The 12327-nt window shown below is 41.3% G+C and overlaps 1 protein-coding gene across 1 annotated transcript; it reads left to right on the top strand.

Annotated features, from left to right (window-relative positions):
- Positions 1 to 1272: 1272 nt before the first annotated feature.
- b3gnt5b (UDP-GlcNAc:betaGal beta-1,3-N-acetylglucosaminyltransferase 5b) lies at positions 1273 to 9666 on the top strand. The gene is made up of 4 exons (XM_055033072.1): positions 1273 to 1534; positions 1642 to 1686; positions 3595 to 3745; positions 7973 to 9666. Exon 4 carries the CDS (start codon positions 8246 to 8248, stop codon positions 9410 to 9412), a length of 1167 nt encoding a protein of 388 aa, XP_054889047.1. The 5' UTR covers positions 1273 to 1534; positions 1642 to 1686; positions 3595 to 3745; positions 7973 to 8245; the 3' UTR covers positions 9413 to 9666.
- Positions 9667 to 12327: the final 2661 nt, after the last annotated feature.

The following is a 12327-nucleotide window of genomic DNA, read 5'->3' as shown; positions in this document are numbered from 1 at the left end:
AAATGAAATTAGAAATTTTAACTGCAGCAGACAGACGTGTACCTTTTTGAATCACACACACACACACACACACACACAAATACATACACACATTGTTGCCAAAAAAAGAGGAAGTTCCTTTTGCAACAATGGTCATTTGGGCCAGTTAGTTCAGTTTTAGTTTCATCAGGATATGTGCCATTAAAATGGTGACACAGGTATGAAAAATCTACAATATCAAACTTGAATTTTAAAAAGTGTTGTTACCAGCATAGCTATGAGTAATGCTGGCTTTAGGGGCTGAGGTTATAGTTCAGGTTGAGCTATTGAAATGCTGATCAGATGTGCCCAATTGTAGACACAATATCTTGTTGGCATAATAATGCGTTGTAAAAAATTGCATGAAAGTAAAAAAAAAAAAAAAATCCAAAATCAGAGAGAAAAACTGACCAAATGAGTCATCTGAAATAGAAACAGTTTATTTGTTCCAATATTATTCCAATGTTAATGTTTTCTGGTTTAATATTAATGCCATTACAGCACAATCCTATTATACTGTTAAGAGACCCAATTTTTTATAGTAAGACTGCTGGAAATTTCAGCGATTTCATAAAAATCTCTAAAATACATGAGAGATTTGAATGAAATAAACAAGAAGGCTGTTTATTTCATGGACAATTTGACCCTTGATATTTCTGATCTCATTAATATTGTGATCATTTTGTGTACTTTATTCCTACATGTGAATTGAAGAATACCTCTGCTATTTACTGAACATTTCGAGCCTGCTTTGGTGATACGAAGAACTACCACGATTTACCAAAACAATGCTGCTTCATTTGTGCTATGACATGTTGGGTTCTGACTGCTTTCTTTGTTGACCCTTTAACCATTACGTCATTCAATCATTCGAGGCGCCATGTTGGACGACATGAAATTATTTTCGTGGCGTTTACGTATCCCAATTAGACTGTGAACGTAACCAGGTTCGCCATAATGCAACATTTGATATCTTTCTAATAACACTTACTTATAAAGTGTATGAAAGTAAATTTTCTTACCTTTGTAAAAAAAAAAAAAGAAAAAAAAAAGTGTTCTCATGATTGACGGCTGCTATCTATCCCAAACGTTACACAATAAGATAACGAGTTAGGATTTCGCCCCTGTCTGTTTGTGCAGGCGACCCCACAGCACTCTGTGGCCATTTTGTTACTGCGACACCAACCTAATAAAAGCAACACGAGGCCGTCAATATGTGCGTTTTGTGGCAGAATTCTCACGGGTTGCTCAGGCAACGGCCGTCATGGCGGAGCAGGCCGCGTTGCGAATTGTTTTTTAAAAATATATATATTTTTTTATTTATTTACAAAAAACAATTACTCACTTCACGATCTCTGGAAGCTGCTACATCAATGTCAGACTTAATTCTGCTTGAATTAAGTCTGACATTGACTTCACTGCACGTTTCGAACGCCGTGCTTGTCCGCCCAATGCAAATCAAGTTAGAAATAAGACAGAAAAAACACAAGCCATTAAAGACAAGCACAGTAAACAGGTAACCGTAAATTAATTTAGAAAGTAAAAAAAAGTAATTTCTTGCTTCGTGTCCTTTGTTGACTCGTGAAAAGAATAATTTTTATTTTTATTTATTTTTTTTTTTAGAGGCAGATCAATTACACGCCATGGCTCAGCGCCGGAGGAGGTAATGTGAGTATCTCTGTTTTACTAAGGACTAAGCTAATGGTAGCAACATAAAAACCAGGAACTGGCTTGCCAGGGTTGTTGGAAGAAAGACTGGCGAAACCGGTCTTTACCATTACGATGGGGCGGGAGGCACCATTACGATTTACTTCATCTGGATTGTGTCCTGAAAAGACATTCACAGCCGTTTGTCACTTTGCCACCACACAACATTCTGGGCACGTCATGTGCTGCATGAAACACTTTCCCAAATAAGAACCCTGATGTCGCGACCCCCAGGAGCCAACACCATCCTGCCACGACTTAGTTTGTAATTTCCAGTTGCTTTGCAAATCTCGAGAAAACACCGCCAAGCTCAGCCTGAGCGGAAAACTTCTCTAAAGCAACGAGTTTCACAGCCCTTGTTCTTATCTCTGTACTTTGACTGGGCCACTTTAAACTTATGCTACAAGGTAGCTCTGTCTGTTGGAAGGTGAGCCAGGGCCAAATACATTTGGCTGCAATTATGGCTGACGGATTTTTTTTCTTTCTTCCCCAGGTTGTTCTGCATTTAGCTTCATCTTATCAGCTCTGACCTACTTCTTTGTCTCAGCTGACGAAAAGCTTCCCTCATGACGTTGTGGAGATGATGTTTCTAAAGCCTCTGCAGTGTTGGCTTTCTCTTTCTACTTACTCTTTTTTTTTGTTTTGTTTTCAAAACCCATATCTGTGGATTGCCAGGCTAATAATTACACCATTAATAAATGGTCTTTGGATGTTTTTCCAACACAACCCTGCTTTAACATTTTCACCGCCCTGCGTCGCATGTTTCTTTTTTAGGTCTCTAATGTCCCGTCAAACCTCTGAGGTCAGAAACAGAAGACCTGCAGTTATGTTGAGATGAAAGAAAAACACTGATGGACAGATATCTGAAGGGTGATTTTCTTTACTTTGGGAGATTGATGATTGGCTGATAGTTATGTGAAGCCGATCTTCTCCACCTCTGCAAAGGTCTAAAAATCAACTGCTCTGCTGCAGAGATGTTGACTGTTAGCCCCGCCCACTGGGTCATATCTGTAACAAAAGTTGCCCCACTGTTGCCATCTCAGCGACTTTCTCGCTGTATTTTGCAACATTTTGGACAAAAAAATTAAAATAAAATCAAAAACTACTATCAGTGCATGCCTAATATGAAGACAGTCGCTCGCACTTGAATTTATTTAGGGGTAGCAAAGTGAAGGGAGCTGTACATAAATGGAAGTCACACTTTTAAGATTAAAAAAACATTGTCTGTTTGGGGGGGAGGTTTATGAAAACGAAACTTTTCCTTCCATTTCACAACCATGCACTGCTTTGATTTGCTCTATCTCGCAGGACGTTCTGTGGTTGTAATTGGACAAAAATATGAAAAACGTGTGAATACTTTTGCGCGGCTGTATAACTATTGGTGTCTTTTCAGAGACTTCTTTGGAGTTATGAAGCCCTTGGTATTTTGAAATGAGAAAAATAGAGGAAGTGTGAAACTGAACAACCTTTAGCTGTGTGTGGGTGTGGGTGTGTGTGTGTGTGTGTGTGTGTGTGTGTGTGTGTATGTGTGTGTGTGTGTGGTGTATTGCATTATTAAATTGGGACAAAGACAGGAGGACACGCAGGATGCAGCTGCAGATTTTCCAATCGGCTTCGTTCAACGGCCGTTTGAGTCTCTCCTCGGGTCTGGATCCTCCTGTCCTCTGCCTGCTTCAGAACCGCCTTTCTGGGCTGCTGTGAAAGCAGGGAGGGAGAGAGGGACTGGAAACGGCACAGTCAGAGAACCTGGCTCTTGTTTTTTTTTCTTCTTTATTGTCTTTCTTTCTCTTTTATTACCAGCAACTTTACAATCAGCACTGTCGCTCTCAGACTAGGCATCTGATTGAACTTTCACTCTCTCTCCGGCAGAGAAGCGATGTGATCCTTCCCACGTTGGGTGGACTGAGAGCAGAAGCCTGTCCCACCTCGTCACCTCAGGACTGACGCTCACACTTGAAGCAAAAGAGAAAGTCTTTCAGAGCGGAACGTGAGGGGAACGTGGAGCTACTCCGTCGACCCGGTGAGTGCTGGCTGTGCTCCTGACTGTGGAATGTGTCCCACCCGCGCCTCTCCTCCAGGTTTCGACGCTTATTTAGACAAATGAGTCACACTATGTTTGTGAGCAGCTCCGGTTTTAGACTCACCTGTGTATCAGATTACCGCCCTGCTCACATCTGTCCTCACGGAAAGTCAGTGAGGGAGGGAAATATCTCTCAAAAACAGAAAATTTCAGCTTGGATCAAGTCTGCTCGCCACCCGGCGAAGGAGCCTGATTAATCACTCCTAAATATGTCCATCTTTTTAAAGGCCCGGATTGCTTCGTCTGCTCTCACTCAGCTCCGGTTGTATTCATGTATCGCTGCGCTAGATTTTCGTTTTAAGATGTTTTTTGCTAAAACATCTTAAAACTACTTGGACGAATTGATGACTGAATTAATCAGCTGACCTACTAATCGATTAATCGTCAGCTAGAGTACACAGACTCAAGTGGCGGGAAGGAACAACATGTTTATCAGTGGTTGAGCCACAAAATCTACAAAAATATATTCGCTTTGCATGTAAGATTGAAGAAAAAATCATCGGCAAAAATGCTCTACCCAGAACTCCTCAAGTTCTGTAAAAAATTAAAATGCTACTAATAACTTTTTGTGGTTAGTAGCAATTATTAATAGATTAATAAAAAAAAAAGGAACAATTGATCTCCACACTATATTATTCTCTCGTTAAGCAGAATGGGCCGGGCTGTTCACTTCTTGTTTTTGACTTTTTGGCTGCATTTCCTTCCTTTGCTTGAAAAGCTCAGGCACACGCTGAGCACGCCACGATGAGCGGCGTGCTGTTGCATTTCAGGCAATAAAATACTGATTTTATCATTTCAGGCAATAAAATACTGATTTTATCATTTAAAGAATGAATAGAATTATTTGTTTATTTGCATTTTTAATGTTGTTTAAGATAACACAATTAACATATATTTTCTTAAATGAAAAATCTGATGAGGTCAATTTTTCTCTATGATTAATTGATTAATCACCACAATAATCAGTCCTGCAGGCAATAACATTTTTATTTTCTTCTTAGAATTGTCATTTATTTATTAGTACATTTTCTGTATTTTTAATCTTGTATAAAGAAATATTAATTGCTTAAACTAAAACTGCAGACTGTGTCAATTTTTTCTCTGATTAGTTGTCAGAATAATCTATATTTATTTTAAACATATTTTTACAATTTTGAACAAATTAAGTTATGTATGATGTATTTCTAATATTGTATAAATAACCTTAAACGGCTACATGAAAACTCTGTGTAATTTGCCTATTTTTCATACGGTTGTCAGAGAAATCAATTACTGAAATGATTATTTGACTTGTTTCCTGTATGTCACTGCTTGCATAAAAGGCCAACAATCATTTGAGCAGATGTACTAAAATGTCCATATGAGGTCATGAGGCCAACGCTTCGTTTAGCCCACGGTGCGCAGTGAGTGTTGTGACTGTGTGACAAGAATCTCTTCTTCACGCTTCCGGCACGCGGAGCCATTCAGAGCCAGTGACCTCATTAGGTCCAGAGCAGGAAGTGATGTTTTAAAAGCTGTCGGGTCTCAGTGGGAGTCCTGTGCCCTGGGTGTGATCCAATCCTCTCCCTCCTCCCTCCATCCCAGATTGGGCTGTGGCCCAGGCGGATGCAGGCTCTCTTCATCCGGCATTGTGCTGCTTTCACGCTCTCCCATTGTGTCTGAAAGTTTTCCGTGACCCTCAGCGCTTTGGCTGGCTCGCGCCGTAAGCCCCCCCATTATCATCGGGCTCGCGTCGCCACATCTGCTGCGTTGGCTTTTATCTTTCAGTGCTACATCTCTACAGCCCCCAATGCCCCCGTTTCCTTTCCCCGACTGCATTTTGACTTTTCAGCGTATGCCACTGTTCAGTTTACGCGGGTAAACACAGGGAACACACACACGCAGGTGTTTTCTGCCACAGAGTTCAGTGTTGCCAGATAAAATTTGAGCTGCTTTTTGAACACATTTGGGGGGCTGGAAGGAGGGGGGGCAGCTGTGGGCGGGTTGTTAAAATTTGGGCTGCTTTTCACAACAGTCGGCGGGTCTGTAGAAAGTTACAGAGGAAAATTCTTTTGAAATAGACGTCAGCAAATGGCAGAAAAGCACACAGCTTTCAATAAAACACCGTTATTTCACTTATCTTGGTTCATTTCTTTGGAAATGTCTAGAATCTGAACATGTCACCATCAACAATTGGTCAATTGTTATTCAAGTGTCACTATATATTGTAAAACACAAACGTGATGATTTAAAAGGACATATCGCCACAAAAAACTCAGCTCACATTGTGTTCGAAAAGTCAAGTCCTTTGCTGTCCCACTGGGTTCTGGTTCTGGTCAGAATTTAATGAAGGACAACCAAAAATATAGTGGATGATGCATGGGACACAAGATTGTTTAATAAATATCTACGCATATAAACATTTTCTATGAGTTGGATTCTTATCTATATACAATCTTGGATATAGATTCAGGCTTGTAAACTTTGCAGGTTCACTTTACACTGCTTGCTTCCACTGGAGTAACCTCACTTAGATGAGTATATTGTCTCTTAAAGACATGACTCATCATGCAATGATCATTCATTGATATTTGATATGAGACTACAACGTAGTAAGAAAAGTGAGCGCGCACTGCTGGGAAATGGCAATCCTAATCTTTAGTTTTGTTCAGATTTTATCACATTGCAGCCACAAGCTTCAAGGTATTTTATTGGAATTTTATATGAAAGACCAAACAGGCCGTATCGTGTCAAGGAAGTGGGATAAAATTTCTGGTTTCGATATCGTTTTGTCATTTTGGGTGTTTTACAGAGCTGGATGGAAGAGAAAACTGAGTAAAAATAATGTTTCATCACAGCTTCTAATGTAAACGTGTGCGTAAAATGGAACGCATCATCAAGATAGCAAGATTCATGAATCTTGTTGAGGGAGGGAGAAGTGGGTCAGTCATGCTAGCTTGACTTTGGCAGCCTTAGCATGTAGATCTGCTGCAGAATGCGCCATGTTTTGGTTCAGTTTGGTTAAAAAAGGCAACTCGCATATGAACTCTCTGATAGGTTAGAAGTAGACACGTGTTTAAATCAGCCAATCAACTGCTGCTGCACTAACAATAATATTCATGTCTGCAGTTCAATAATCGCAAAAGTAAGCATAAAACCTGAACACATAAAACTGTAAATGTAATGTTCTTTGTGTTGGAAATGTTTGCTTGTTTTTTGGTGTTGAATCCTGATTCATTAGGATATTATATATTCTATTGATACTGATCACCTGTCTATTGCCATAGCTTTAGTTATTGATCTGTTGCCCAGCCCTATTACAGGATACAATAGTCTCTGTTAGGCTAGTTCTAAATTTTCCCTGGAGACCTGGTCTAAATTGGTATGAAAGCCAAAAAATGAGTAAAATCACATCATACCACATTTCAAGAATCGGAAGCCAATCTCAGCGGTGTGTGGTTTGGTGATTTTTCGAGCCCTTAGATAAGACTCCTAAGCAAGCAGGGATTCAATTTTACAGGATGGTTTAGGAACAGCAGAGCCCTGCCAAAACATTTGAGCCTGGAAAACATTAGAATTTTGACATGCAGAATGTGTAGAAACCCTTTAAATAATCATAAAGATTTGAAAAGTGTGGCTTGCATTTGTACGCTCCTCCCATTACTTCACCACTAAATAAAACCCAGTGCAACCAATTGAGTTGAGTAAACATGCGGTCCAAGGCACTTTTCTCTTTTTTTGAATTGAGTTTTTTTTTTATTTGTGTGTGGAAAACCAAACACTGCATCTACCCTGAATTTCCAGCAGAGTGGAAACGCTCTGGCCAATCTGGCTGAGCTTGAACTTCTTGTGCAAAGAAAAACAGGAGAATATTGGCATTCTGTGAAAGACATTTCTGCAAAGTAATGACCTAAAGCACCTAAAATAGGTTGTTTCTGGTTGTAACCCAAGAAATCTGAAGAGTTGTGAATACTTTCAATAGTGGGTTTATCATAAGAGAACAACCATTTATTTACAACACTAAACCTTTCAGAGCCAGTCCAGGCCTCGGAGACCCACAGCCGTATAATTCAGGCTCCAATTTCCATTTCCTGTTTCCAACACCAATTGCACTTCTTTGTTTTTAACAAAAGAGCTAAAGAAATGAGAACAGTTAGTCATAACATTACTTGTGTTCTCTTTTTGCAGAACTACATGGAAGGAAGATGATACACCGTATGATTGACAACTGTGCGTGTGAGAATGATTGTACCAAGCTGGAGGGCGTTTCCACGCCGAACCGTTGACTCCAAACACCACCCTTACCGTGGGCTAAATGAGCCAAGCTTAGGATGGAAGACCCGTCAACTGCTGCTCTAAGAAACTGTAGCAACACTCTCAGACTCCTTTACCTCGCCGCCTCTAAACACATCCCTCTACCACCAGCCGGGGCCCACCGTCAGCTGCTGGCCAACTTTCAGGATGTTTGTGAACTTGAAGCGCATTCGAAAATGCCAGTTGGTGCAGCTGATGACAAGCTGCCTGCTGCTATCGGTGGTAATGATCTGCTGGGAGCAGCTGGACTCAGCCGTCGTCAGCCACGTCAAGTCCTACTCCTTCCGCTACCTCATCAACAGCTTCTCCTATGTTAATAGGAGCTTCACCATTCCTCGCGAGCAGGCCAGAAGCTTCAGTGACTTCCCCTCCCTGTTGGACCACCCTGACAAGTGCACAGACAAGGACGTCCTTCTCCTTGTCTTCGTAAAATCCTTCCCAGAGAATTTCAACCGTCGAAACGCCATCAGATCCACCTGGGGCAACGAGAGGTACATCCAAAAGACCCTGGGCGTGACGGTCAAGGTTCTGTTTGCCTTGGGAACTGTTAGGAGGAAAAAGACCGAGTCTTTGTGGAGCAAAAAGAGCGACAGCAGCTTCCAGAGAAAGCTTGTCTCTGAGGACACTGTCTACCGCGACTTGATTCAGAAGAACTTCAAGGACTCTTTTCACAACCTGACCCTCAAACTCATCATGCAGTTCCACTGGATGCACAGCCACTGCGCCCACGCCCGCTTCTTCATGACCACAGACGATGACGTCTTTGTCCACATGCCCAACCTGGTGAGGTACCTGCAGGAGCTGAGCAGCCAGGGGGTCACTGACTTCTGGACGGGGAGAGTGCACATCGGAGCGCCGCCCGTCCGCACCAAAGACAGCAAGTACTACGTTCCCTATGACATGTACCAGTGGTCGTCTTACCCCGACTACACGGCCGGGGGCGGCTACGTCGTCTCCGGCGATGTGGCCCATAAAATCTACCATGCCACACTGACCCTGAACGCCTCCCTCTACATAGACGACGTGTTCATGGGCATCTGTGCCAACGCCGTCAACGTGTCGCCACAGCGGCACGTTTATTTTGCAGGGGAGGGCAAGACACCATACCACCCGTGTATCTACAGCCAGATGATGACCTCTCACGGCCATGTGCAGGACATTTATGATCTCTGGCAGGAGGCAACGCACCCAAAGGTCCAGCAGAGCACCTCAGGACCGTTCGGGAAGCTGTACTGTACTGTCATGAGAATGTATCTCCTCTGTAAACCTAGGTGGTTTGTTGACACCTATCCTTGCAAAGCAGCATTTTTATAGTGCAAAGAGGAAGCAAGAGTCCACTATAACACCAACAGTGATGAGCGATGGGTTCATTTCTGGAGCTATTACCTCAGTCCTTTCTGTAGAACCTCTAAGCACATAGTGGTTTACTGCCGCAGAAAAAGTCAGGTTGTTTCATCACTGCTGGAGTGAGACCTCCATCTTGTCTATGAATTTTTGTCGTGGTTATTTTTAAAGTGCAGACATTGTGGGCCGACTCCAGAATGTGAAATTAAAGTTCTGCAAAGATGTGTCTGTGTCGTGCTAATTTTGAACCCGAGTCTCGTGCGAATGAGGTTTTTCTGTCGGCAGTTGTTCAGTTTTGTGTTTTGGGACACTCCACACACGACAACGATTTAGCAAAATACATGACTAGCATTTAAAAGTAAGAAGCAAGAAGCACATTTTTAGTGCAAAAAAGTGGAAAACTGAATAAAGGTGCAAACTGTTGGTGCAACAATTCAACCTGATTCTGAGCAAAAGTTCAACCTGTTGCTACTGGAAAGTTGTTGACTTCCAACTATTTCTGTTTTGGTAAAAAAAGGTAACAGTAGAAGTCTTTTTTGATTCGGGTTCTCATTATCACATCAACAGTGAAACTTAAAACTTGTCAATGTCACTTCCCTGTTCACCCATTAGGTTGAGGTTCACAAAATGGCTTCCGTTTCCAAAATTGGATACATTTCCTACTTAACCACCACAGACGGGGCTTTGTTGTTGGATGCAAAAGGTATCAGTGAGTTTAGGGGAGCAAGTGATCAGTAAAATGATTTGTACCACAATTCAAGTCTGTCCAAAAAGACAGAAGTGCATAACTGACGTTATGTTTTAGATTGAGTCCGGTTTATTATTATTCTCTCGGGAGGAGAGAGAATCAAAATGAGTTGCTTGTCAAAAGCCGGCTGAATCGTACTGCACTGAGGAAGATGTGTAAAAAGCATCAATTCCAAAGTAACCATTGCATTGGCTTAATTCTGCAGTGAAAAATCTAATCTTTAAATACTTCAGGATTCAATTAGTGAAAACTTTGTGTTGATGATTTCTTTCATGGAAAAAGCTTTTATCCTGCTCTAAGAGCCAGGGATTTCCAATTTTTTCCCTTAATACAAAATGTCCTTGTATGTGAAAGAGGATGCTTTACAAATGCAAATGCCATACAAATGAAACTCTATCTTGGTCTCATCAGTTCCAGCAAAACATAATTTAATGCTTTGTGGTATCATGTTGGACAATCCAACGTCTCTCTGCCTGGCTTTCTAACCACCAGACAGATTTAAAGAGGAGCAGCAAAAGCAAATGAGGTGGATTAGCATTAGCGGTGTATGCTGACAACGGATGGTGTCATCCAGTACTCTGAGCTGTTAGCATGACAACAATCTTCAGTCAGAAATCACATTAAAAGTTGGATTCTTCATATTTTGTCGAGTTTGAAATGTGCTCCTGCTGCCAAACAAGATTTTTAAAAATGTGTTTATTCATTTTGACCAAATCTGAAAGCAGTCAGTCCTTTCACGAGTAACTTGTCGGCAGCACTGATGGCTTTGTATCAACCGGGAACTGATGGTGACCACACAGAGCTGCAAAGTAATTCAAACGTCTTTGTGTGGTGTGAGATTTGAGTCACATTTCATTCTGCGGCGTCACGTGGCATCCATGCATTGCAATGCATTAAGTGTCAGCGCTGCTGCACTCATGCAGTGACCTGGTCGACCAGCTGCATCGTCAGGTCAGATCAGGTCAGGTCAGGTCAGGTCACGGAGTATCCCGATGCTCAGTTCTTGGGTCAATTCTCTTTACTTGGTAAGCTATTTATGACGAACAGCTCATCATGAAGTTCCACTGTTCTACTCATAAAACATGATGCTCCGGTTTGAAGGCCTGCAGGTGTATTTAGTAGACATAAAAACCATGTGATGCTCATTTGTCTGCTCCTTTAGGTTAACTATTAAACTCTACTTGTCAATGGTGTTATTCTTCTTATTGCATATCGTAGATTATTGTTTTAGGAAGGTGACAACATGCTGTTTTTCACTGTGGTTTGTTGGTTTCATGTTAATTTTTTTTTTATCTCTTCCTGGAGATGTAGAAACAGAAATGTATCATTTTCTGAATTTCTCCTCAATTCTTACCACTTCCTTTCCCTTGTAGATTTTTTTTTTAACCAGATTTCTCTGATTCTTTTTTTTTCCTCTCTTTTTCATATTCCTTTCCATCTCTGTGTTCATGGCACTGAAATAAACCCAAAGCAATTCGTAATGAAGTTTATTTTTTAGTACATATATATATTTGTAGCAAACGCTGAAATGCTCCACTGGTGAAATTAGTTGTGTTGAGCTTCACTTTGCCATTCAAAGTGGCATTCCTGATAACTACCAGACAGGACATGCAAAACAAACAAATAAATAAATAAAAAAAAAAAACAATTGCTTTTGGTTCATCCATGAACCGCTTTGTCTCTGCTTCTCACTTCGCAGAAAAGGGGATGCCCAGATAAGCAACCGATCTGTCTTCAGTGTCTTTACATATTTGTATGAATATGTTTTTATGCAAGCATTAAAGTTAGCCGTATGAGCTTTACATGAGCGAACATCACCAGGCTCTAAACCACAAACAGCCAGTATTTTTCCGACTGCGTTCACCTCCAGCGTCTGCAGCAAAACACAAACAGTTCACACTCTGATGCAGTTTTTTGCTGCTTGCCACTGCAGCCTTCCGGTGAGCAGTTTTTGAAAAAAAAAAAAAAGAAAAAAAGTTGGTCTTCAAAGCGTCATTTTTCCTCGCAGGTGTTCACCATGAAAGAATTGACTTTGTGTTTGAAAGGTGAATTTTCCAATTTCTTCATCTCTTTGCAGGGGATGAACGTTGCATAGAGCTGGCGTATGTTTAGTGGGCCGTCAGTGTGTGTGACCTGT

Source organism: Poeciliopsis prolifica, unplaced genomic scaffold, assembly GCF_027474105.1.
Source record: "Poeciliopsis prolifica strain line A6 unplaced genomic scaffold, Auburn_PproV2 SCAFFOLD008, whole genome shotgun sequence".
In the NCBI taxonomy this organism is placed as follows: Eukaryota; Metazoa; Chordata; class Actinopteri; order Cyprinodontiformes; family Poeciliidae; genus Poeciliopsis; species Poeciliopsis prolifica.
Note: the sequence above shows the minus strand (reverse complement) of the source record. Positions and strands in the feature narration are given on the sequence as shown.

Coding starts and splice junctions, on each gene's coding strand:
- b3gnt5b (XM_055033072.1), top strand. CDS start 8,246: ATGTTTGTGAACTTGAAGCGCATTCGAAAATGCCAGTTGGTGCAGCTG.